The 27,690-nt window shown below is 39.8% G+C and overlaps 1 protein-coding gene across 4 annotated transcripts in view; it reads left to right on the top strand.

Moving 5' to 3' along the window:
• LRRIQ1 (leucine rich repeats and IQ motif containing 1) overlaps positions 1-27,588 on the top strand; it is a 168,681-nt gene extending 141,093 nt beyond the window's left edge. For 3 of the 4 annotated variants that reach the window (XM_039518514.1, XM_039518512.1, XM_039518497.1), the window contains 2 exons: positions 12,950-13,135; positions 15,112-15,923. In XM_039518514.1, coding sequence (XP_039374448.1) covers positions 12,950-13,086 — 137 coding nt within the window. In that variant the 3' untranslated portion in view covers positions 13,087-13,135; positions 15,112-15,923. Of the gene's footprint in view, positions 1-12,949; positions 13,136-15,111; positions 15,924-27,521 lie in introns of those variants that run through there. The other variant, XM_039518503.1, reaches the window with a different exon arrangement.
• The last annotated feature ends 102 nt before the right edge of the window (positions 27,589-27,690 follow it).

The raw sequence follows: 27,690 nt of genomic DNA, 5'->3' as shown, positions 1-27,690 counted from the left end.
CCAAGTGCCTTGATTAACCTGCCTTGATTGGCTGCAGGTGATCTAATCAGCCTGTCTGACTTAATTGGTTCTAGCAGGTTCCTAATTACTCTAGTGCAGCCCCTGCTCTGGTCACTCAGGGAACAGAAAACTACTCATCCAGTGACCAGAATATTTGCCCTCTACCAGACTCCTGTACCCCACCGGTCTGGGTCTGTCACAATAACCAGTATATCTTCTCAATTGTCTTAATTAGTCTGTGTACCTTTAGCAGTGATTATTAGTGGTTTATTGTCAAATAGAGTCATGCAAAGGTCAGGTATGAGTCCAATGCTAATTAATATTTCAATTAATGGCAGGAACTTTGTAGTAAATAGGACAGTAACCAAGCTTGTAGATCATTTTTATGTAAGGCTATTAACATTCTAGATGCGTAGGTAATGCAAAATTGTGGATTGGATTTTTTAGAGAGAATTAGAATATAGTACAGCTTTGACAAATTGGAAGGATAGACTAAAATACTTACACCAATGCCCAGTTTGTGGTCATATAGTGCAAGACCTGATCACAGTGACCTGTTTTCAGTCTCCTCCTCCTTCATTCTGTCACCATGACTCCTCTTGTGGTTTTGACTTCCCATGCTAATTATCCCTAAATCTGCCTCTACTCCAGACTTCTCCCCACTCCAACCAGTCTTGCACTTTTAGTTGTCTCTCTAACATCTCTTCTGCGCTGTCCAGCCACCATCTCCATTTTTCCTAATTTGAACATATCCTTTTTTTCTCCTAATCACTGGCCTTCTCATCCTTTATTTCCATTCTCCTCCTTGTTTCTGAGGCCTGTAATTTTGTTATCTTTTAGAATGGGATTCCCATACATATATGCATGATTTAGAATTGAAAATCAATGGCAAAGTTACCATGGAAACCTTAATTTCGAGTATCCTAGCTTTTGCCTGCTCAACCAGCTGGAGAAGTACAGGAGCATCAATGCTCTGGACCCTCAGAGGAGACAGCATTGGGTACAGCTGCCCTTACTTAATTGATTTACTCTAGCCAGTAGAACTACAGCATGCAAATGAATGAGTGAGGAATGGTGAGGAATGATTGAGTTGTCTGATATCACAGTGACACTAAAGAATGACATGAGCCATTGAATTGGCCCTGATTGTAATAAGTGTCAAACAACAGTCATTAATGAAGTTGCTTAATTACAAACTTTTTCAAATGTGCCTTTTTCCAGTTTTTCTCGTTTTGACTGTATGGAGAGTTTAAAGGATTAGTAACAAGCCATTGGAGAGGCCTGAAAGATTCTGAAACTCAATGTAATTTTATAAAGAGATTTTTAAGGGATCATTTTTAATTAATTTTAACTGCTTAACAACTTACTTGAAAATAGCCATAAAATTCACTCTTCACTCACAAATTAAGTGCTGTAAATTTGGAGAAGATATACTGTATTAGTCATATAGAATAAGGTCTTTTAACCCCGGCCTTACATTAAATCGAACCCTGCCTTACCTCTGGAATCACAACTACTGCCACCATAATTAGGAGTAAGGTGGATACCTTCTGTAGGCTTATAGCTGGGTGAGGTGTCCACATATATTTTGGCAGACCTGCATTCCATCAAACAGAAGACATGATGGGAGAACAGACAGCTGTACAAACTTTACGTGTGAGGTGACTGGGAAATGTTCTACAATTCTGACATGCTCGAAATCTTGATAAAGGTTGTAATACCTAGTAGAATAGCATGGATACTACTGAAAAGTCTGAAAATTTTAAATATACCTTTAAGGTGGAGAGCACTTCATAGTAATAATTACTTATTTAAATGTATAACATCTCTGTATATTTAGGACTGTATTGTACTCTCAGCTGTAAACAAAATACAGACTTTCCAAATATGTACTTTTTCAACTGTGAGGGATATAATATTGATACTTTTTATTCAATATATAATTAAGAATAAAACAATATCCGCTACTAACAGAAGTTACATAATGTTATTATAGCTATTATTGAGTTTATTAAGTTGTTTTTAAAGCACAATGTGTGAGGAAACACAACAGAATAGAACTTATTTGCACAAAATCTGAGAGAGAGAGAAAACTGATTTTCTGTGTATAGCAAGTGAATTGTATCACTGGCCTATATTATAGCTACTTGGGAGAAACTGTGGTCTACTGAGAAAAGTATTGGAGTGGGACTCTGTCACTACCTGCTAGGTGAACTTGGGCAAGTCACTTCCCTTCTCTATACCTCAGTCTCTGCATATGTAAAATGGGGATAATAATACCGACCAAATATGTAAAGTGTATTGATAGCTACTTATGAAAACTTGATAGTATTATTTTGTTAACTACCAAGAGTAATGTGTGAGAAAAGGAGCAAGTCAATACTAATTATATATTTCCTGCTCATTTATGAGTTAGCTAAACTGCTTGGAAGTTCCGTGTCAAGACAGGGGAGGTCCTAGAAATGGATCCATCCAGGCATATCCAGGCATCACCGAGAACCCCATTTAAAATCAATGAAGCTCTGTAACAGTGCAAATCAATTTGTATGATCAAGGCCTTTCTTGGCAAAAATAAACACATGGCCAGACACGTGAGGCAAGTGATGTACTTACCAGCAAAACAAAGCAAAGTTGGTTGGTCAGACTGTAGGTCTATCAGCTTTGACAGTTTCTTTATTTTCTCTAACTTTTTTTCTGGATATATTAAATGACAAAAGTGCAGTATTACTCTCAAGTTATATTATTTAAAATTTGACAGTGCATCATAAAATAAAATGGCACAATGAATTACAGTTTCATGGAAACGACATGGGCTTTCTTTTCAAAAATTTTCTTTAGACTTAGGCAGGGGTGCTGGAACAATTTGTATAGTGGAGGTGCTGAGAGCCATGGAACCAAACTGTAAACCCTGTATATGATGGAAAGCACTTCAAGCCAGGTGGTGCAGCAGCAGCCCTGCACCCCTACTTCCAGAACCTATGGCCTCAAGCCTACAAGTGAAGTGATTCAGCATGGGTAGAATCCTATATGTCCTCATGGAGCCCTGTTGACTTCAATGTGCAGGTGCAGGGATCCTCCCACATGCAGCCACTTACAAGATAAGCACCTTAGGTTTGATTTTAGTAGCGAATCACAAGTAATAATGGGACAGAGTGAAAAGCTGGACTTCTGGGTCAAATCTTGATTCCACTGAAGTCAGTCGCAAAACTCCCATTAACTTTGGTGGGACCAGGATTTCACCCATAATTCATTAATACCGTAATAATAAAGCCTATTTATTGCATCCCTTTAATAAAGTGCTTAATCTGTTTTTAGGATACGTATTTTGTTGGGAAAGCCCTAGAAATAATGCATACATAAATATTGTTTTCACCTCCGAGGCCTATATATATAATGTAACAGATAGAGAGACAGACATAGATCTATAATTACACACACAAACTACATTAAAAGAACATTATTAAGGTTAAAAAGTCAAACACTCAAAAGTTAGGAAAAGCCAGAATTAAGGTGCCTGTGCAACCTTAATTTGACTCCCTTGTGCATATTCATTATGAGGGTCTAGTTAAATGATTACATAGTGCATTTTTTTCCAACAAGATCCCTTTGCACAGAATTGATAGTGCTCATTTAATAGGCAGCTATACAATATTTTGTTTTATCCTTATTGTTCAATATGTGGCCCAGGCCTTATTTATTGCACACTATTCAAAGCCTGCTCTGAAGAGAGAATTATTATTTTCTATATGGGCATTTTTGTGACACTCATTGCTATATTACAGGGGTGGCCAAACCCATGCGACTCTTTTACAGTTAAAGTGCAGCTTGCAGGGCCCCCGCTATGTCTCCCATTCTCTGCCTACCAGACTTAGGGGAGAGCTCAGGGCTTCAGCCCCCTGGGAGGTGCCTGCCAGAACTCGGGGCTTCAGCCCCACTCTTGCAGAAGCCCCAAGCCTAGGCAGGCATCTCCTGTGGGGCTAAAGCCCCTAGTCCCACCACCCTTCCACAGGGCAGAACCCCAAGCCCTGGAAGGTGTGCCTGGCTCTCAAACTTCTGAAGATTATCGTATGTGGCTCGGAGGGTCAGTAAGTTTGGGCACCCCTCTATAGTATCTGAGTGCTTCCAGACATTACTTAATTTATCTTCACAACACCCCTGTGATAGGGTGGTGGTATCCTCACTTTACAAATGAGGAACTCATTAGTGGACACTTGGGTCAAAAGTGTCCACTAATTTTTGGCACACAATTTGAGATACTTACCTCCTGTTTTTTTTTCAGAGCGTGTAGCATAATATAGCATGATATACATTCAAAGCACAGCTCTCATTGACTTCAGTTGCAGCTGTGAGTGCTCCGCACTTTGCAGTTCAAACCCCAGGGTGTGAAGTCAGGCACCCAGAAAAGGAGGAACACATAACTAATGATCACCTCTGAAAAGTTTCATTTAAGTGACTCGCCTAGCATCACATAGTAACTTGGTGACAGAGTCAGAGAGAGAATAGAATTCTCCAGGGCAACATTCAATGCCTTGAGCATGAAACTGCAGTCCCGCCTCATTTACTACACATCTTCCATCGTCTACAACAAATGGACAAGGGGCCAACAGACAAAAGCCTCCTTTACTACACAATGCTTATTTATCTCCACAGCAGGTCCATCATATGCACTGAATGAGGCAGGAGTCTGATTGGAAAAAATAGTGTTTGTGCTTGTAATTGAAGACTGTATCATAGTCCATGTGTACATGGGGAAATGAATTAAGATTGCAAGGCAAACCTTAATTCTGGTATTTCCTAATTTTGCGTGCTTGACTTTACAATATTAATCATGTTGTTTTAATGTAGTTTTTTGTATAGAATTTTTAGGTTTTTAAATAAGCAAACTGAAAAAACAGAAATTCCATCATGGAATATATTGACATCTACTTGGGTGATTATTAGGGCTAGAACCTTTAGATCCACCACACAGACCTCTGCCACTTGAGCTAACTGAGTAAAATAACCTGTCATCATCCTCTGTCTGAATTAGCACCCACTTTGCCAGTGGGTTTTATTGATATTTTCTGATTTCAGGGGAATGGTGAGACAGAGGAATCTGGGGCTTCATTTCAGGCTCTGGAGAGGAGTGTGCTCTAATGGGCACAGACTTTTCTTCTTATTTCCCCAAGCTTGACCACTTCTGCTCCTTTGCCTCCAACCTGTCCCAATCCTGTCTCTTCCTCATCTGTGGCTCCTTGTCCCAGTCAGGGCCAGCTTTAGGCCTATTCCACCAATTCCCCCAAATTGGGCCCCGTGCCCAGTGAGACTCCCTTCCCTGGCTAGAGGTGCCTTTTTAATTTTTACTCACCTGGTGGCGATCCGGGTCTCCAGTGGCACTTCGGCAGCGAGTCCTTTGCTCGGTCCAGGTCTTCGGCGGCACTTCGGTGGCAGGTGCTTCAGTGCCGCCAAAGACTCGGAGCACCGCCCGGTGAGTACAAGCCCCACGTGGTTTTTTACATGTGTTTTTTGTTTTAGTTATACCTGCCGGGGCCCCATCAAAACTGTTTGAATTGGGCCCCGCACTTCCTAAAGCCGGCCCTGGTCCCAGTCCCATTCTCCTCATCTAGCCAGTCTCACGCTCCACTCCTGAGCTTCTTATCCAAGTCCTAGTCTCCCACCACCAGTCCCAGGGGGTCTTTTTCCCACTCTCAATCCCAGTCTCCTTGCCATTTCAGTGCCAGTTCCCTCCTCCCAGCTCCTCATGCCCTCAACTTCCAGTCTCAAACTCCTCCCGCCACTGGCTCCCTGTCCTATTATACTGCCTCCCTCCCTCCCACACACACAGTCCAGTTCTTGCTCCCTTTGCATTTGATTCAAGCAGTTTCCTATTCCATGCCTGGACCTGGCCCAACCTGCAGGAGCAGTTGTAGGGAAAGTCCTACTCAGTCCCTGCAACTCCAGGCCAGAGACGCTCAGCGTGGGCCTAATCTTCTGGAATGTATCTGCAAAGCTCTAGCAAGTCTGTACTGATCATGTGTGAACTAAGATTTTTGAAAGGCTTATCACGTGGCTAAATTCAAACAGATCATGGGAATGGTAAAAGACACATCCCTCACACAAAGGCTGCCTCCTTGCTAAAATTGAAGCCCCTGCTCCATAGCATGGATGTTGCTAGAACTTCTCATATAAAAGGTCACCAAAATAAAAAGAATCAGCCTGAGGCAGATAGCTGGCATGAAAAATTTATTTCAGCCAAAATAGGTAAAGCTTGGCAAAGCAACTGAAAACATAGTCTTGTAATGGGAAGTGCCAGGCAACCTTAATATCGGTCCCACCTGTGATTTACAAAATGCTGTGTTTTACAGTTATTTGTAGGGAAATTGAGAAACTGGATTATTGGCTTTTTAAAACATTGTTTCATTATATATAAATGCCATAAATAAATAGTTGCAATTTAAGGCCCATATCCTGCAAACACTTAAACATTTGAGTATCTTTATGCGTTTGAGTAGTCCTTCGGAGATCAGTGAGGGTACTCATGTGCATAAACATTTGTAACATGCGGGCTGAAGTGATAAAAAATATTTGAAATTAGTTGTCCTGTTTATAAAATTCAAAAATCACGCTCCAATAGTATAAATGCATATGCAGGTCCTTAAAATGAAGTCAAGAAGACCCATGCATAAAGTTTAACACTTGCCTAAATGTTTGCAGGACTGGGATTTAACCAACAAGAATATCATGAAAGATCAGAGGGGTAGCCATGTTAGTCTGGATCTGTAAAAGCAGAAAAGAGTCCTGTGGCACCTTATAGACTAAGAGACGTATTGGAGCATGAGATGAAGTGGGTATTCACCCACGAAAGCTCATGCTCCAATATGTCTGTTAGTCTATAAGGTGCCACAGGACTCTTTGCTGCTTTTATCATGAAAGATGTTATACCCCAAATCCTGTGAGATTTTTTTCCTCATCTTTGATCTTTACACATCCCTTTCTAAATAGTACACTTGTTAAAAGTTTTAAATGTACTGTCTCGTTTATATTACAAAATCTGATAAGAAGAGTTGTTTTTAACAGGTCTGTTTTTTGGGTCTGAAAAGTGGTTGGGGCTTCTTGATGCTACCACAGAATAAGAGTGAAATAATAATACAGGGAAAACTGATCAAATTGAAAATTAGAGTAAAAGTATTAAAAAGTCATTTTAAACTGGTTTAAAAATGTATGAGACAGTGTAACTAAGAAAGATCACAATATATGTTTATTGAGATACTAAATATGTTATACATTGGGGGTAAAATCTTCACCCTACTCTAAAACTCCCATTAATTTCAAAAGGACCAGTATTTCACCCTCAGAGTTTTCTATTTATTTTCTCCCCTGATTTGTATCTACTTATAAAAAAAAAAGTTTAAATGATACAAATAATGTTCAGAGGAAGTGGCGAGTGTAACTTCAATGTGAATATAAGAAACAACATTACAAAACAAATGCTGATAGATTGTAGCATCTAGCTCACCCCTAAACCTGCTGAATCTAACTCATTCGCAGAGCTTAAATTGATGTAAACGCTTTGCTGCTAAGGATTTGTTCTGGTCACTTTCATTAAAATGTTGAATTTTTCTCTCCATGCTTTCTTTTGCAGTATTTGCTGTTAAGCAATACAATATGGTAAGGACTTTGAAATTAATTATATATCCAGACAACATGTTAGGTGTATTGATGAAAATCCTATGACGTCTTAGCATACATCATGAAATTTCTAACATAACTTGTTTAACAAAGGTTTTTTTCTAGATACCAAGAGTTTCATTCAAAGCATTTTACATATTGCATTACTTATCCAAACAGAGCATATGTAAACCTTGACATTTGTTAAAGAACCAAGGATTTAACCAAAAAAGACCAGAACAAATCATTAGCAGAAAACAGATTAAACTTCAGAGAAGTGACTGCTTGAAAATATGAACACACTAACCAAACTCAAGAGATGCTTTCAGCACATATTTAAACAAAAATATTATTTGGTGCGTACAAGCACCTGAAAATATCTTTGAGACTTGGAGCATCACATAGCCAAAAACACACAGTGTTACTATAAACAAATCATTTTCAATAACAGCTTCACAATTTTAGAGGTATGAATAGTATGAGTTAGGTCACTTTTCTTGTTTAAGAATTGTTCACGATTTTATGCCCACCTGGCTAACTGTTATAATTTAACACAGTCAGTGTATAATTATTCTATTTAATAGACTTGTCTGATTCTATTTAAATGTAATACTAATCATACTTATTAATAAGGGTATTCTTGTAGTTGCCAAACAAATGCCAGTACGATCCTGTTGTTTTGCATTACAGTTTATTTTGTCACTATGTGAAGTCATTTCAAAAACACAAGGGCCTGATCTGAAGCCCACTGAAGTCAATGGGAGTCTTTTCATTGACTCCAGCGGGCTTTGGATAAGACCGAATACAAATTAATGTATGGAACACAAAATGAAGTGAAGGTAAAATGATAACTAGTCAAAATTGTTTATTTACATATATTTAACAAGTGATGAATGTAAATGCCTCCAGCTATTTTGCCAGAAAACGTTCTCTTAAAAATTACTTGTTTGTTCAGTTGTATACTAATCCACTGTCCACTCATTTCAGAGCAATGTTTTTCAGTTTAGAGAAAAGAGGCTATTACAGAATCCAATGCTGTTGTAAAATCTATTCGTATTGTCATATAATAGGAGCTTTTATATATCATTAGCAATATCAGTATAAAGAGTTATAAATAACCCTGGAAAGATTGCAAATTATTGTTTATGTGTAGGATCTGACTTTGAGAAAGGGCACAAAGATAACAGCTGAAGGCCCACAGAATAGTTTTGCAATGAATAAATACCTGACTGTGCAGCTCTTACTTATGTAATTAGACCCATTGAGATTAATATTTGCTACAGCGCCTTGAAGAATACAAAATGCTATACAAGTGCCAGGTATTATTTAGTAGGGATCTCTGGCTTTATCTCCCGAAGCTCCAATCAGTCATCTTCCTCTAGCTCTCCATTCTTTCGTTGTCCCCACTCTTGGCTGTTTAAAAAAACACTTTAAAATAATATTCCTGCTTGGCCTCCTGTGGCCAGAAGGAAACAAGCAGCTACAAACACATATACCAATGAGGAGGAGGAGGAGAAGAGAAATCAGAAGAAAAAAATATATAAATAAACAGAAGAAACATAAGCTGGGATTTCAGTTACCCATTCATTTCAGCGGGAGACTGCAGTGCGGAATTTCTGGGAATAAGTGGTGCTATATAAGTAAGGAATACTCTCTCAATTCAAAATGATGTTGCTGATTATGTAAGTTCCTGTTGTGCCCCTGGATCTAGATGGGACTGGGAACACTGGAGATGGTTCTCTCTTTAGTAGAGCGCTTCGCTCAAAGAAAAGTTTGTCCAGGTTTCTATTTTGATAGTGTGAAATTAAGAGACAGGTTAAATTAAAATTACAGACCTTATTGACACCAAAATAACTAAATTGGTTTTAATTGACATCTTTTGTTATTTCAGTGCTAGTCTGTGTATGGACGCTAATTTTGTATAACTAAGACACTCTTACTGCAAAATAAGTGCGTCCATGCACAACTTTCACTAAAGTATCTAACTGTGAATTACAACCAAAACAGTTATTTCAGAGTCAATTTGTGCGTAGACAATTCCTAGTTCTACAGTGTCTGCCCTGCAGCTGGCTCCTCTTTCTTTTTCTTCCCCACAGGTTGTTTCTACATTCAACTCCAGGAAGGACTGGGATAAAATTGGGGTACTTTTCTTACTAGGCGAACTCCTCCATTGACTACCCAGACTGCCTCTGGCATAGATCACACAATCCCAAGGCCCAGTCTTTCAGTCATGATTAATGTGTAAACCAGTGGTAGTTTTCTGTGTGTAAAGCCTGCAGCATTGGTCTAGAGTAGATATAGAAAAGAACAGGTTTCACTATACTCCTATGTTAATCTGGCTCAATTCTGTGTTCAAGGGACAATCTTTAGGTATGATAAGGTTGTTTAATCTCCCTATCCATTCAGTCTTTAGCCTCTCTGCTAAGACTGTCAGTAGCAGTAATAATAATAATAATGCCTAATTCTTATATAGTGCTTTTCATCGATAGATCTCAAAGTGCTTCACAAAGGTCAGTATCATTATTTCATTTTACAGATTTGGGGAAACTGAGGCACATAGCGGTGACATGTTTTGTGCGGTTATCTTTTAGCTTCCCTAAACTCCTGGGATTTTATAGTAGTTTGGTTAGTCTTTCCCTTCAGAGAGTAGTTGAATTTTTTTTAGTCCCTAAAGAGTAATCCTTTGCACCCCATAGATGGATCTTGTTGGTTATGGAGGTAGAGAATGGCTAGATAATCAGGGAGCCACAACTGGAACCCTTACAAATCCCCCTCTTTGCTCCATTGAATATAAACTCAGTGAAACAGAGAATTTGATCACGTAGAATTTTCTGGAAACCTGGAAAATCATCAAAAGACTGACAGATTAATCCTACTCTGTGACATTGTGTAACTGTATAGACATTTTGAAGTCTGAGATATGGTTGTCATTCTTCCCACCAGGTTAATCACAGACTGTTGGAACACCACTTGTTGTTGACACAGTTTGCAAACTCTAAAAATTATTAAATTCATATTTATTTACAAAAAAAATTAACACTTTTTTTTCAAAAAAATATAATAATCAGTTACAATCAGAAATACAAAGTAAATGTGTGGACATTTGAAGCTGAAGTTTGGGGACTTTGGGGCAAGAACAGTTCATGCCGTAGTATAACATAGTTCCCTTCTGTCCAAATAGAAACATATATCTCAATAATTTTGTAAAACATTAACAGTTATCTTGCAACAAATTGGAAAAAAATCTTACATTACCATTTCAGAATAATATTTCATAGTACAGTCCCTTCCAATGAATTATGTACAAAAAGGTGTGAGATGGGGAAAGGAAAAACATAATTAGCGTCCCCACCTTCACCCATTCGTATTGCTACAGCTTATAAGAGCAATGCTGGAGAAAGACTGTCACACACATACAATAGCACTAGCTTTTTTTTTCTCAGTCTAAACATTTAACAATTACTTCCTCTTTTTCACAAATAAACAAACCATGTTCCATATTCTTAATTCTTGGTGCCTTTTTTTCTTAGCAACTGCGTTTTCCAACTTCAGAATCTCTCCTTCAGTTGAGAAAGAAACTTCTTAGTATTATTGTTTTATTACACTTAATTTGAAACTTCACCAAAGAAATTATTGAATTTACCACTCTGCTGTTGTCAGCTTCGGGTATCTTCTGTGAGTACTTTGTCTCCAGTTAAAGAATACCCTGAACGTTTACAATAAACTTCATTAATTATTATATACCTTAACTCCAACTCTTTGCTCCCTAATATAGGTCCTGTGTGTACTAGTGACATTTTCTAAAAATTTGTTACCATTGATAAGGTAACAAAATCACCCAATGTTGAGAGCCCTAGTGTAGATGGGGCAACAGCTGCCACAGGCATTTTTGACAAAATATTAATTAGGTCTACTGTGAGTCGTATCAGAAAAGAATTGTGAGGAAAAATTAAATAAGAAAAATATGTATTGTTTGATTAAGCCACAACTAAAAATCAGGGATATGTAAAAAATATTTGAAAGGTCAAAATATCAAGAAGCAAGACGTGTTATTTTGTGTGGTGCATGACAGTATAACTAGGAGTAATGGGATAAAATTAAAAGGGGTGATAGAGACTGAATATCAGGGGAAGTATCCTGACTGTGAGATACTGCTAGACTGTAGAATAAGCTCCAAAAGAAGTAGCGAGGGTGCCATTGCTTGGGACTTAAAACTAAATTAGACAACACATATATAACAGTGCACAATCCTGTTTTGGCTGAGGTGATATAATAGGCCTTTTTCATTTCTAATCTCTGTGATTATATGAACGGCTTTAATGCAGCTAATTAAAATTGTAGAAAATAATGTATGGACTACCCAAAAAGGGTAAATTAGAACAGGTTCTATTGATAACTGGCAGAAAGTCAATTGTAAAATTTTGTTATGCTTGCTTAGCTTAATTGCTTGGTAATAGACACCTTAGATAACTGTGTTATCTTCACCGTTTTCCTCTCTGAGGATTTGCTACACAATGTGAGATGTGTTACACAGAATATAAGAGGATTTTCCATGCCTAATGAGAGGGAGGAAGACATTTCTATCAGTTGAAGGTTGATTTTCTTAAAATAAAAATTACATCTATGACACGCTCTATATATTACTGTCTTGTCTATTAAACTACCCATCTTGTCTCACACTGCTTGTTTGTAGAAACCAGTAGTTGCATTATTTGTGTAGATGTTACTGAATACTGAATAATTTTGTAAGATTTAAAAGTTTTGCGGGGTATAGTGTCTTTATATATGCTTTTTGTCCCAGTTCTGTTTTCATCAGCACTAATGACAAAACTTCCTTTGACTTCAGTTAGAGCAAATCTGACCCATTGTATTTGTACTGATGTATCAAAACAATAACCAATTAAATAGATAAAACCACCAAGCTTGTTCTTTGTGTGGTTACAAAACATCTTTAATTATAAGAGTGACTTGTTTCTCTAATGTATCTTGTGCATATTCTTTAAAATAATTTCAAAATGGGCAAGGAAACTTGTTTGGAAACTGCATTGCCTATGTCTAATAATTTTGCAGTTTATTTTCCAAAATACTGTCCTATATTTACAAAATTACTGCTACAAGCTTCTTTTAAACCTTTAAATTACTTTGAAGAAAAAGCACAAAGACAAAAGACATAAGCTATGCAAAGATATAAACTACCAAATTAGACATGTTGATGAAAGAATTTTTACTTTTATTGTATTAAAAATAATCTAATTTGGCTGAACTGATGACATATTTTCATGCCACTTGTTTGATTGTATAGCAAAGGACATATCTGCTTCAGAAAGAACACACCTGGGTCCATTTCGTAAAGAGCGGATATCGTTTCGAGACCATCCAGTCCGGCTTAGTGGGGGATGGGGAAGTGGCAAGAAGAAGGCAAAATCTTTGATGAATTAGTTGAAACTTCAACATGCAAAATGTATGGAGAGCTGTTTCTTTTCAAGAGGTCTGTGATTATCAATTATTTCAGAATTCTACATATATATTACCAATTAAATACAAAGTTTCAGAGAACTGTGTTAGATTTATTTTACCATACACGTTTTGCAGGTTTTTTGTTTTGTTTTTGTTTTCTGGTGATGATATTCTATACATATCATATTTTGTATTTGCAGTTGCTTCTGTGTTCATGTGGTATGGAATACAGAATCCATTAACTTCTGTTACTATAATGTGATTTGAGGGTTTACCTTTAACAACTAGTTTAGATGTATAAATGCAATAATGGGTCATTGAGGATGTAGGTTAGAAACTGAAGTACTGATTTCTTATAATACAATAATGATATATATCATGTTTATACTTATGAACTGTGTTGTGAACTCTAATAGCCAAGAATGGTACTCTGAGAAAAGTCTACATGTATGTATTATTGAAGAAGCAATGGAAATTCTCAGCACGTAAGAAGCTTATAAAATGCTAGTATCTGTTTCTAGTAAGATGAGAGGTGCATATGAATTCTAATGCTAAATTATGTTAGAACTGTTCTGTTGTGATGCTATGGCAAGCTGCTAATGTTTTATATTTTTAAGGACTTCTAACATTTTTTCCAGTGAAAAATTGAATTTACCATCCTGAAATTTTCTCCCATGGTAGTGTAGCATTACATCTTTAGGTCAACGATAGGCAGTCTCTATTTGTCCAAGTAATTAGTCTCATTCAAACTAAAGTGTGCATGCGTAAAAGTTTTGTGATAGAGCTTTAACGAAGGAAGCCTGAGAAATACTATGTTTACCTTTAGCATGCTTGAAGTGGGTGCATAACTCTCATTGTTTTTAATAATCACTATGTTCATCCATAGACAGGGCAGAGAAGGTCATTTGATTTGTATTCCTATCTTTTAAATGGTTTCTGTTTAGAAGGTGGAAATTGCTAATTGGATATAGAGAAGCAAGTCTTTGGTGATTCCTCATCTGTTTGCTTTTGTCTCGTCCTTTCTTGTGAAGCCTTAAACCGCTACAAACTGAGACTGAAGTGGGAAGGCTAATGAGGCTTGAGATGTCAGTCAATAAAGAAAACATAAATTCTTATGTTGTCGTCATTTTTGGCAAATGGTGTAAATTCCATATGATGTTGTTTTGTTAAGTGTCCATCATATTGTCTTCTTTTAAAATCCACAAGTTAATATGGATTGAAAGTGTTTAACTTTATTGTCTTTTACTCTGAACAATCCAAAGGAAAGCTACATTAATACTGATGTTTAAGGACTTTTACTATTCATATGCGAAGTCATGAAGCTGATCTCTGCCTATTTAAGTGCCTCATTATTTAAAAGGAACAAAAACATTCACTAATTTCTTACAATTTAAATTTTGAAAAAGATAAATTGCTGCTTACTCCATTGGGCCTGCTGTTGATAGCAAAGGCCAGTGTAACAGAATGCTGGAAAGTGACTGACGAGCCTGCACTTTGATCACTTACTTAGGCACCAGTCAGTTCCCCTGGAAAAGGCTGATTGGGGAATACACTGCTAATTTGTTGATCAGGGTGGGAGGGCTGATTAACCTATTAGCTGTGAGCTGAGGAGTATAAAAGAAGACACAAGAAGGAAGGGAGGGGAGAACCTGGGTTAGCTGATCCCAAGTATGCACTGAGATCTCAAGGAAGGGAGACTCTATTTGTCTCTGGCTGCCCCATACTATATTGGTGATGGGAATTATAAATAAATTCACACCAAATTGCTACTTACTTGACCAAATCTGAGAGGTTTCTGGGGCATCGAAGGGTGGGGATGGAGCACACCACATTACACTGGTTACCTTATTTAGGATGAATAGAAATGTATCAATAGAACTGTCTGTGGAGTACGCTTCTATCCATCATAAACAAGAATATAAAATGCCCATAAGCAGTGTGTTACAGCATCCAGTTCTTTAGATGTGTGCACAAATTGGTACTTACCTGATCAAATACCTGTTTTAGATACTGAATGCAAATTTGAAGATCCAGATGCACCACTAGATGCCACGTAGATGCCCAGATTTGAAAATTATGACTACCGTTATATTATCAAGGATGGCACGTCTGCAGGAACAACCTTCTTCCATCACTTAAATAACATGGTTTTCAATATGTGCAGCTGTACAGTCACTAAGTAGATGTCTGACTATTTGTTTTATGTGTGTATCAGATGAAGCAGAGGTCTGAATGTAACATTTAGCAATTCAGATTCATTATGTGATTTGACACACACCCATGGGTGTAGCCGGTGGCAATCTGCACTCCACTGCACATGTGAGAGCAGCTACAAATGAAGGGGATTTGTATTTCCAAATTCATGCATTGTAAAAGGGAACTCTACCTACTTTCCTCAGGGCAGCACTGCAAATTTTCGAAAGGTAAGAACCCTCTCCAAGCATGAATAAAACGAGAACTGTTTATTCCAACTGATTTGGCATCATCATTTAAGGTGCATACTATGTGATGAGCAAAATGGTAGTTTTGTCTTAACTGCTCTACAACATAATCTGTAAGCAGGTATTCTGAAGTGAATTTTGTAGCAAACATCTTTGTTATAGTATTATACTTATTCTGCTATTCCACAACTTAGCATTGTCATGGTGGTGTTTCTATAGCATATCCACCCAAAAGTCAAGTATGGATTATGCCAAGATATGCTGCACCCTTTCCTACATAATGTTGCAATGTCATTGACTATTATACATTGTATATCAGATTGCACAATTTTCTTTTTCAAAGAGCCCTATTATATGATCAGAACATCAAAGGGGCACTGGGCCTGGTCAAATATGGACAAAGGAGTCTGATCCAGCTCCTGTTAAAATTAATAAAAAGACTGTCATTGATTTCAATTGGATTTGTTTTTGTGCAAACATTTTATAGTGGAAGGTACACAACTTTGTAATATCTGATATTGTGAATAATAAGTTATGGATGTCTACAGATGGCAGCATATTTATGAGATATGGCATCTTTTCCACTATCAATTGGGACCCTGTTCTTTACAACAATGGTTTTCAACCTGTGGTCCACAGACCCATGGGGTCCACAGACTATGTCTAAGATTTCCAAAGGGGTCTGCACCTCCATTTGAGGCTCATAAATGAAATAAAGGTTGAGAACCATAGCTTTACAACACAATGATGTCAGATGCTGCTTCCTATATACATTAGAAAATACTTCCTAGTTAGGAACATGGTCAGAATATTTTCAAGGAAAAATTTCCCCGGGAGCTAGTTCTATTTTCTGACATCAGAACAGGAATGTGTTGAATGAGGAAAAGCTGATATAGACTAACACTGACCCTGTAAACTGAAAACCCTTCTCCTCTCACCATTAGTGGTTTAGCAAACCCGCATCCACAAAAATCCAAGAGCATAGCCTGCTAGAAGTTCTACTGTCCATATGGTGCCCCAGCACTGTCAACAACAATCCACCAACATTTCTATCTAAGGCTTATTTTTCTTTGTACATCCTATAAATCAGGAAGAAAAAATTAATGGGAATATCCACTTAAAAATTCCTCTGGTAAGTGTATAGAATACATTCTCAGAAACCTAAAAGTGTGGTGATTCAAAATTATGTTGGTCGTTTCAATCCCAGAAATATACATAGGGAGATTTGTTAAAAACTGTGTCATTTACCAAATCGATTTGAAAGACTTTTGACATTTTTACATGTATTCTCCTCTGATCCAAAGACTGAACTCTCTTTGCCTATCTAGCTTGCAGCTACTTGATTCCTTCAACACCATTGTATCTAAGCTCATAAAATGAGATTTTTTTAACTACTTGTTTATTTAGAAAGTTTTAACAGGTTTATAGCTATTTGAATACTGATAATCAAAACATCCTCAAATGGAGAGACTCTATCCAAAATTGAACATTATTACTCAGTTAGACTAAGATGTGTCAATGATGCTTAAATAATCTGTGCTTGAATGACTGAGTACCATAATTATATGCCTCTTGTTCACTATACAGTCCATTCTAACTGTATAGTAGACAGATATTAAACAGTAACCTTATTTTAACAAGAGACTATTCTTCAAAATGCTCTCTTCTTTTAACTGATCCCCATTTAACAAGGCGCTGCTGTATTTACAGAAAATATATTTTGGTTGCTACAAAGAAAAAAATATTCTACAGATTTCTTTTCATGGAAGGTTAGTGCTGCATTTTACCTTAATGGAGCATCATAATTAATTTTTAACAGGCCTGTCCTTAAAGGTGGATCTACTGTATGATACTATAATTTTCTAAGATGCTCCCACAACTAGGATCCAGATCAGTCCACAGACACACAGGAGCATAACTACCATTTGATTGCCTACTGCACAAATTACAGGCACTGCAGAGAATGTAGTTGATTAACAGCCCTTTGATTTCAGTGTCACAGCATAGTAAGAGAGTCATGGAAATGAGTATTTATGGAGATACATTCTTTCCTTGATGAATGCCAAAGTTACTCCTATTAGCAGTAATGGAAGCCAGGTTGTACTGGAAGGCGATACCTTAAAGTGACATTGTGTAATGAGAAAAATCCTTATGAAAACTAGTTTTTATTGGACGTCCCCAATAATACAGAAAAGAACTGAACCATATTATACACGATTAGGTTGCCAAATTTCCAATCTTAGATCAAAGCTGTTTGTACTAAACTGTACTAGCATAGAAGTCTTACACCAGCAATCTTTGTTGCTTGTCTTATTTTTTTTACCTGCATAAGTGGAAAAAAACAGATTATCTAATTTTAATCTTTTTAAAGACTTGTGAAAAATATTATCCTGGCTTGGCATGGGAGTTATAAACCTAGTAAGACAAGGAACCAGGTTCAGCACTGATTTACAGCCTCTGCTGGCCTAAAAATTCATAGTAGAACCCATGACACATAATTAACTAGAGTCTGTAGGATACGTTAGATGAGACTGGCGGGGCAGCTCTAGGAATTTGGCCGCCCCAAGCACGCCGGCACGCTGACTGCGGAAGGTCTGCCGGAGCCACCTGGGCCCCAAGCGCGCGCTTGGTGCACTGGGGTCTGGAGCCGGCCCTGGAGACTGGGATACTCAAGGGAATTGGGCATTATTCCAGTCTAAAATAGAAAAGGAAAAATTGTCCCTTCTCACACAAAGTCAGAAAAAAATGGCCTTTTTGTGCGAAATTTAGGGAAAAGACCTTCAGCCCACCTGTAGATTAACACATCCCTCTATTCCAGCTCAAGGCTGCTGATACTATACCTTATAGGCGTGGTCTTGTAGTAGTTCCTTGCCCTGTCCCCAATTGTCCTATCTACATGTTGTTCAGGGGGAAACTGATCACAATTTTTAGAGGCTCTGCCTACACCCTTGTCCCCCCCAACTCACTCAGGCGACTTATGGTGGTGCAGAGGGCCATGTATATGCAGTTGGGAGACTTTAAATACAGAAAAGCTCCTGACATTTCAGCCAACCTTGCAACTGTCTTGGAATTGCCAGTAACTTAACCAGAGATACTATGTAATCGACGCTAATCCCCCCTTCTTTATGGGGATTTGAAACTGACACGTGTAAAATTGTGAAAAGGAAGCACGTATGGGTTACCTGTGGAACAACATACAAATAGATGCCTATTTATGGGCAAATGATTGGACAGGTACACTTTTTGATAGTCTAGCTAAATAATGTTAATAAGGCAGGTTACCAAAATTCTGCCTGCCCCATGCTCCAGCTGATTAAATTATTTGTGTTTTCTTGGGATTTGGGGCTGATTGGTTGTTTTGGAACAGGAGAATTTTCATTTGGTTTTCAGTATTTCCTTTAAGCATCAACATTTACTTTCCTGCACCCACATACTAAAGAAGGCCAATAACCACTCATCAGATAGTTGTCAAGTGTCCTGGTGCTGAAATGCAGTAGTCTCTTCAATCTTTAGGGGCAAGCAAGTACATATTGTGCCGTAGCTGATATTTGATTGCGGTAACTCATTATGTTGAACCTTAATACCTCTAAGACCCACAACACAGTTAGTTAAGACTTTAAATCAGGTCGTCTGGTATTTCTCTGTACAAACCAATTTTCGAGGGAAAGTTGTTGCTATGTAGCTAAGGCTTTGTAAATTAAATAAGCAATAAGAACTAAAGACGGTAACGTCTGTATTTTTGTATCGGTGTTAATTGTCTACTCGTGTGTCACGATTTTTAAGAGTATTAACAAAAAAGGTTGATTCAAGTTGCTGTTAATGGAGATAAGCTATTTTCCGGCAGGATGATTGTAATAATACCTGTCATTTCAACAGGACAGGTGTTCTGCAAGAGATTAAAGAGTCTGCCCATTTGCAAAAACACAGGACTAACGTGAATTCTTTCTCTGCCCCGTGAAATGAGTTCTTTGTATTTCACCTAATTTAATTCAGTTCCTCGGCAATTTTCTTTTAAAAACAATTTTCTTAATGTGGGAAACGAAGAATGCCTGCCACAGAAAGCAAATACTATTAAGCAGATGATGGAAGTGGAGGCAGTCCAAGAAAATTAAACAGGCTCAACTAAATAGTGATTTCTAAAGATTTTCCCCCCCTCGCAAATTGTTTCTTATTCAATTGGAACCTCTATGAAGAACTGAACTGATGAAATTGAGTGAACTTTTTGCTGCTTAGGCGATGTTAGTTCACAGAAGCGCAGTACAGCGGCTCCTCTATTTTTAAAATGTCTCAGTTAGAAACTGAGAGATCCGGTAGCTTCCCTTCTTTAAAAGTAGCAGTTTCATTCCTTATTGTGGGCCCATTCCCACTGACTTCCATTCATTTTTTGACTGAGAATAGACCCCTTAGGCAACAGTTGTTATGTGGAGATCCTACTCAGGTTGATGGCGTTTTCATTAATACTCATTTGCTTTGTTTCTGTTGCAGACCGTGCATCTTAAAGGCTGGTGGAATCCATTTAGTATATTGTATAGCGCGGCCCTATGAGGTGATTAAAGTCAGGCTCTTGATCCGGACAGCGTTGGTGTTGTATCTGTATGTTCCTTAGCTGGCGTTTCAGACCCCAAGTGGCTACCAAGCATGCGATCAATCTGATTCTATCCTATGCCCAGGGTACGCTATCCTGCTCGCTTCAGATATAGGTCTACAGGGCGCCCTGTGATCAAAAAAACAAATCAAGGCGTCGAGATCCACCTTCCCTTGGTTATCTGATCGCACCAACGATGTACGGGCACTAATGCAGAGATACACGCGGCTTATGTGTGAGCGTGACGTATCCTACTTTGCGCCCTTTGCCTGCATCCCCCTGATAGGCACATGCCTCGCCAAAGGGCTCAGGCACGTCCTGCCGCAGTGGCAAGTGGAGGTCGGAGTTTTGTGTAGACAAGTTACCTGCACCCCCTTTGGATATTTTAGGCCATTTGTAATGCCCTGGGTTCATTTTGATTGCACAATTTCGAAACAAAAAGAATACTGTCTCCAGCCATGGACGGTGAGATGGGGCTTTATTTGCCAATATCAATATTTGCGTGGAAAGCTTAAAATATGTTGTTTTTCCAAGAGTTAGAGTTTAAAGGGAAAAGAAAAGCCCCGTGGATGAAATATCAGCAGCACATCGGTTACCCACTAAGCCTTTTTTGGTATTCACCTAGGTGCTCATGGTAAGAAAAGCCGAGCGAGAACCTTTAGTTAGCTGGGAATAAATGCTCCATTAAGCACTCAAAACGGCTCGAGAGCTACAAAACGGTTCTCACCGAAGGGCAAAATAATGCTGAGACTCTCCAGATCCAAACCCTGAAAGAGTAGAATAAAATCGCTTTGTGGCTTTCGGCCTGGGCGCCGCATGAGTAATGGTGGAGCTGAATTACACATTTCTGAATCTGATCTAACATTTATGTTGCGTGGCGAAAAGCAGCGGCCTTTCAGCTGATCTAAGCTTGAAAACTAGCAGTCCCTGTCAATGTGGGTCTAAATCGACTCAATGTAGCCGTTTGTTAACGCAGGCTACATAAATAGCGACCTTTTTTTAGCCCTCGTGCGATCTGTAACCGACTTTCTTTAGCTCCGTGCTGCAAACCAAGAATTTCGACCTATATTTCATGTTGTTGGGTTTTTTTTTTAAATCGTGAGATGACAACTCAGCCCTACACCCACCCACCCCAGCCTCCGCGATGCTTTCTGTGTCTTGGCGTCGCTGCAGTAATGTAGCCGGCATATATTTAGAATTGTCCTAATAGTAATCAAGGGGCCCGCAAGGTAAGAGTGTATGACCATTACGGGGTCTTTTTAGGTGTGCGAAGTTTGTTTTAGAGTCCAAGTCGGGGCTAGGCTGATTCACTTTGGGGTGATTCTACATAGAGAGGTTTTTTTTTAAAAATTACTTTAGTTAGGAGCCTTCGATAATTAACTCTCTCAATGAGCTCATTTAAAAAAAATACACATCAGAAATTAATTCTGCTGGGAAAATGAGCAGCAAATGTTCAACTTTCACTTACTAGCGAGCTTGTTTAGTCATGTTTGGGCCTCTTTTTCTTAATGTGACTCTTTCTTTGATGTGGAAAACGGTATTTGTGTTTTTCTTTATATGTATCTCCTTGATTTATTAGACAGAATGGCACAGGGGGTCAGCCCTCATTTCAAACAACGTTTTCAGCTGCTGCAGAGGAGACCCACCTCAGCTATCTCCCCTCTCATTTCGAACTGGTTTATCCTTGTAACGAGTGCGAATTGAATACGGTCCAGATGCTCCACCTCCTCTAGGGGCCCGATCCAACTCCCAGTGATGTGAACGGAACTCTTTTCTATTGACTGCAGACGGACAGTTAGAGCCGGCTTTAAAGTGGAGTACGGGACACGCTCGGGTCCCGGAAACCTGCATTCTTGAGTAGCTGGTCTCATCCTTATGACACCTATTGCTCAAATTTCAAACCCTTTGCAGACTTGATAAAGAGCTAATATAACCTCCAGATAATAGGCAGATTGAAGTCTTGTTGGGTTTGTTTTTGCAACACACGTGAGTAGGCTTCATTATGATTAAACTAGATCCAGTTAAGAGCTCAGTCTGCTTTTGTGGAGCATCTCTGGTGAGATTCCCTATTGAGCTAAGATTAAATCCATACCACACACTACACTGTGTCTCAGACCATTTTGGTTTTAGCGGAACGTTAGGTGGTTTAAGAACAGTCATTACCTACTCCAAATGGAAATTCATCAAAGCTGGCGTAGCTTTGGAAACAATGCTGATGTTTCCTGCATGGGGAAAGCAAACGTTTACGTTCCCTACATGTGCTGTATTTTTCCTGAATATCTATTTGACGCAAATTAAACTGACAGGGATTTTCTTCTTTTTAGCTGTGCTGGTGTCATCAGAGAAATCTGCTAAAACGCTAAGGTAGTGTCAAAGCATCAAACGGCAGATACCGCAGCGTTACTGCCATTTCGCCCTTGGCTGGATTGTAGATACGAACGGGAAGTGTCTGCCCTTCCATTCCTTGGGTTTGGGCTGTGGGATCGGGGCAGGCACAACTAGTAAATGATCCGTTTGTTTTAAATTACTGCAGATAGAGATTAAAGGGATTTATTAGAGCCAGTCAGTCTTTTTCTTCTGCCAGCACGGGATTAAATTTTAAAATATCAGTAAAAAACGTGATGTATTGGTACGTTCTAACGAAGCCTACAGAGCCCAGATATTAATAAAAGCAGCAAAGAATCCTGTGGCACCTTATGGACTAACAGACGTTTTGCAGCATGAGCTTTCGTGGGTGAATACTCACTTCTTCGGATGCAAACAACGAAGTGGGCATTCACCCACGAAAGCTCATGCTGCAAAACGTCTGTTAGTCTATAAGGTGCCACAGGATTCTTTGCTGCTTTTACAGAACCAGACTAACACGGCTACCCCTCTGATACAGATATTAGTACAATTTCTGAAACTATTTTTGATTCAACAATTTTTTCTCCAAACTGTGAAATGCGAAGATCATCTGTCTATATTGAACCAAATTTGCATGCGTTAATGGGGCGCGACTAGGGGGGGACGTTTATTTGGTCCTTTTAAAGAAAATTAATCAGTTTGGACATGACCTGTCTCTAGAACTCAATAGGGTTGAATCGGGTCCTTTAAGTATCCCGAGTGCTGCGGTTGAAACATATTCAGTATTTTAATGCATTGAACATGAAGTTTACCATATTAAGTAACTCGTTTTAAACGGTGTGTAAATACATGTTAAAACGCTGGCATTGTGTGTTTATTATAATAATATTTGATTTGATGTTTTTTCCCAAACAGAATGTTTTGGTAAAATGTAAATCGGATAATCCATATTCTACACCTATACAATTTGGCTTCTCACACTCCCTTGGATAATTTTTGGTGACTAGTTCTCACCTCATGTCATATTCCTGCAGGTTGCACTTTATTCGCCTCTCTTTGGCTCGCCCATCGCCAAAAAGAAGATCAAGTGAGTCATAACTAAGCTTGAGAAGATGATTCATAACACTGTAGGCTGGTGTATTTATTTCTTGAGGGGTTTAATGTCAGTGCAACTCTCGAGTTAGTCTGAGATAGTACAAATCTATACATTCAAGCATGAAAGCGTGGGTGGGGGAAGCCTCCACAAAGGAAACAGAGGGCACATAAAATATTGAACCATTTGGCCACTTGCCATTCTACATAGCATTCAATTACTTTAGTTTTTTTCGTGGATTTTTTTTTCTTTCCCGGCGGTTGACATGTTCGGTCATATTCAAGTCTTTTTTTTTCCCCCTCCCTGGCTTCCCTTACTGGTATATCTCAAATTCACTTTGTAAAATAACCGTGTAAACGCATCCATTTTACAACCCTTATAGCTTGTCAGTCCCTTATCAAGGGGTTGTGTTAACAGCCTGGGAAGAACGCCGCAATGTAGAGACGCAGTCAGAGATTTCTCTCCGCCGTTCAATCTAAGCGAATAATTTCTCTTTTTCCACAAATATATGTCGGGTTTGCAGCACAGGCAATAAAAGCAGCTTGTCCTTTGGAAGACATTAGCGGTGTAAAGTAGATCCCTACAGTCCGGGCCAAAACACCAACCCTATGCCTGACCCTAATGCTAGAAAAACATTGGCTGAAATAGAGGGTGGGGGTGGTCTTATTGGAAATGTACAAAGGAAATCCCTGAGTCTTATTGGTGTTTTAGCCCGTTCTCTTTGTTTAAACAAACTGAAGAACTAAGGGAATTCCCTGGAGAGTGGGACATTAATTGGGCCGTGAGCTGATGCCCATAAATATAGGGACAGGGCAAACTGCAGAGACAACGTGAGCAACTCGTCTGGGCTGTAGCTCCAGGCAGTTTGCCCAAATAATGATGGTTGGTTCAGTGGAGGCGTTTTTACGACACATCCAATTCCCTTTTTTCCCAAATAGGGTTTGTTTTTAAATGAGGGATCTGTTTGTGTTTGATGTTTGCTCGTAATTCACTCCTGGTGACTATCTTAGTTTAGCTTCCTGATCGCGCTCCTAGAGAGCGAACTGATACCGACGGGAAGGGGAGAGGTTGCGGAAGAAAGAAAAAGGAGCCAAGTTCTGTGCTGAACACGAAAGCCCTCAAAAAAGTTCTGAAGTTCCGAAACCTCAGGGCCGGGAGCCACTTGGCAGCGGATAATCCGGGGGTTATCTCGGGGGACCGCGTTTCCCTGGCGAGCTAGCGTTCGCTGCAAGGGCAAGCGCCTTCACACCACCTCTGGCCACGAAACGTCTCTTCATCACACGCAACACCCTTTCCCAGCAGGTTCAGGAGATCCTTCATCTCTTGAAACACAGCGGCACATCTGCGCGCTGCCCTGACTAGCGGGGCGGGCTGGCTGCTGCACTCAAGGAATCTGCCCTGCGGAAAGATGCTTTTCAGAGAGAGAGAGCGAGCGCGCTCCCGCGCTGTGTGATTTGCTTCCTTCTCTCCCGAGATCTTTAAAAGCCCTTTATATTTTTTTTCTGCAACTGAAGGCAGCTTTGCACTTTCAAGTTCTGAAGAAGAATAAATTTACGTATGTGGCGCCAATTTTCGTCCCCCGCCCCAGTTAAATCCTTCCACCCCTTTGAAGTCATCAGAGTGGCACGGATGTAAATGGGAGCAGAATTTGACCCGTAAGCACACAATGGGTGGTGATGGTGGGGGTGGTGGCAGTGGGACCTCCCTCCCCCCGGCCTGTCTGTAACAGATTCAGCCCGGTGCTATCGTAACCAACAGCCTCTCCATCAAGGTGCAGCTCTAAGCGGAAATGGGATGAGACGTGGGGTAGCCCCAGGCGCTCAGCCCCATCGCATGGGGGCTTTTCCTTTGAGCGAGAAGGAACCAAGTATCAAGGGCAAGTGAAAGTGACGGTCTCACTTCGGATTCTCTGCGGGCTGCAGCTCCCCTCCTGGTGTGCAGGAGTCACTCGGCGCTTGTTAGGAAGGCTCAGAGCTGTGACATTACCATGAACAGCCTTTCCAGCTTTAGAGACACCCCCCGCCCCCCTTGCACCCAGAGAGCTCTTTCCTTGCCAGCCAAGTGCCGGTGAAGCGTTTATTACAGGAGTTTGCCACCAAGCGGGCCCTGAGTTGAAGCACAGAGCTTCGTGTCCCTCTCTAGCAGGGATCCCGTGCAACACACAGGGTGTTTCCTAGCGTCCCTGGGGAGAGTCCGGGCTTGATGTCTGCTCGGAACCGGTTTACAGGCAGATGCGCTGTTCCTTGTCCCCGGCTTCCCTGCAGTTTACTAGCTGCCTTTTAAGAGGGACATTTATTGGGATAAAAGTGCACTGCAGGCTGCCACAACCTTGCATGTGGCTTTCATTTAAAAGACACCGAGCAGTCTTTTCCCCAAGGCGTGCAGTGCTTTTAAGAATTATTTGTAAACAAGCTGACAAGGCTCTAGCACACACAGATACGGATGGCCTGGGATTATTGGTCTATTTTCTCGGGTCAGCGACAGGCGTAGAGCTGGATGGCGTGGGGGGGGGGGGGGATGTAACGTTCCTCGCACAATCCGCTCAGGCGATTGAAAGTAGCATAAGGAGGAGCAGAGAGAGGGATTCCTGTGTGCGTGCTAGCCTCCGCCTCTGGCCCTGCGGCTTGGCTGAGCGAGACTTGCAAGACGCAGCTCGGGCTGAGTCCACAGCCACAGCAGATCTGGGCCTCCAAGGCGCTCCACCAAGAGTCCTGTTAAAACCAGTGATCCAGCTACAGGAGCAAACCTAGTCCAGGAGTGTGCCTGCCTTTCCCATCCTGCACCGGCCGCGGCGTTCCCCCCACCCTTAGCAGGGCATAAAACCCTCTTCTTTAGAGTGGGTGTTTCTACTGAGGGTCCAACTCCGCTCTCTCCTCTTTGCTGGCACGTTAACTAGACCCCAAACGGGGGTAGGGGGATGTGACTCCAATACACTACATTGTTAAACTGTGTGGCTTCGTCTAATGAGAGTCAGTTACCATCAGAGCTTTAGGAGATCTCCGCTAGAGCCCTATAAACATGGGCGAAAATGTAGCATAGACAATGTGTAATTCAGTGGCGCTACAATGGCTGTTAGATAGTGAGAATGCCAATGCAGAGTAAGCAGCACAGCCAAGCTAATAACCTAGGGCACAAGGAAACACTAAATAGTACTGTGCTTAGGAAGTGGCATTTATATTGACAAATTAGACGGGCCTTTTAGCCAGAATATGTGTTACACGAACACACACGCCTGTAGGGTTTTAGCTAGATACCCTAGACATGGACAAATATTTCTCCACATGAGACTAAATCGGCCTTGCCTACAATTCTGGTACCCTTCTGGCTTAAAAGCAAGCAGGGATGTTCATTGTAATGTTTTTTTTTTAAAACTTCAATCTATTTAGATGAGAGAATAGCAGAGAGAAAATGCTTTAAAATGAGGGTTTTATCCTTTTTCTTTTAACTGCCTCCTCCCCCCCACCCCAGCAAAGTGGGACAATTAATAACAGGACAAGAAGAGGGGAAAGGATTGTTCGGAAGGAAGAAAATAATTCCTGCCGAATATTCAGGTCACTCAAGTAGCTTGATGTTGTTCACTTTAAGCCCTAGCTTGTCTATCTAGTTTACTACTAACAAGTCTACCAGCAGCCAAATCAATCCATTCACATACCTATACTTCAACAGCTCACAAAATCGTAATTTGTACAGCAGTTTTGGAGATGAAAGAGGGTCCATGCTTTAGTTTGACGGAGCTACATTTTCAAATAGCCTTAAAAAGAAAGACAGGGAAAGCTGACTAGTCCTCATCTCTGGTGTTAATAAGTTACACCTCTGGTGTGGGTACTTTTAATACTAATGTGAAAATTAGGGACTTTTTTTTCTTGTTCTGTTTCCGCAGTTTTTTAGTGATCGACTCTATAAGATGTACTACTAGTAAATATAGCTCACATAGTGTCATGTGTTTTAAAAGGTCCGCATCGATCTCAATGGAAAATTGGGCTTAAAACTGATGATATGGCATATACATGTGAAACATTGAACATGATTTTGAAGACAACTCAATCTGGAGGGACAGAAGAGAATCTTATCACTGAAATATCGATTTCTTTGAGAGGAGGAGTGTTGCAAGGTGGGATCTA

The sequence above is a fragment of the Mauremys reevesii genome, linkage group 1 (assembly GCF_016161935.1).
Source record: "Mauremys reevesii isolate NIE-2019 linkage group 1, ASM1616193v1, whole genome shotgun sequence".
Taxonomy (NCBI): domain Eukaryota; kingdom Metazoa; phylum Chordata; order Testudines; family Geoemydidae; genus Mauremys; species Mauremys reevesii.
The sequence above is the reverse complement of the archived record's forward strand: the minus strand, read 5'-3'. Positions and strand labels throughout refer to the sequence as shown.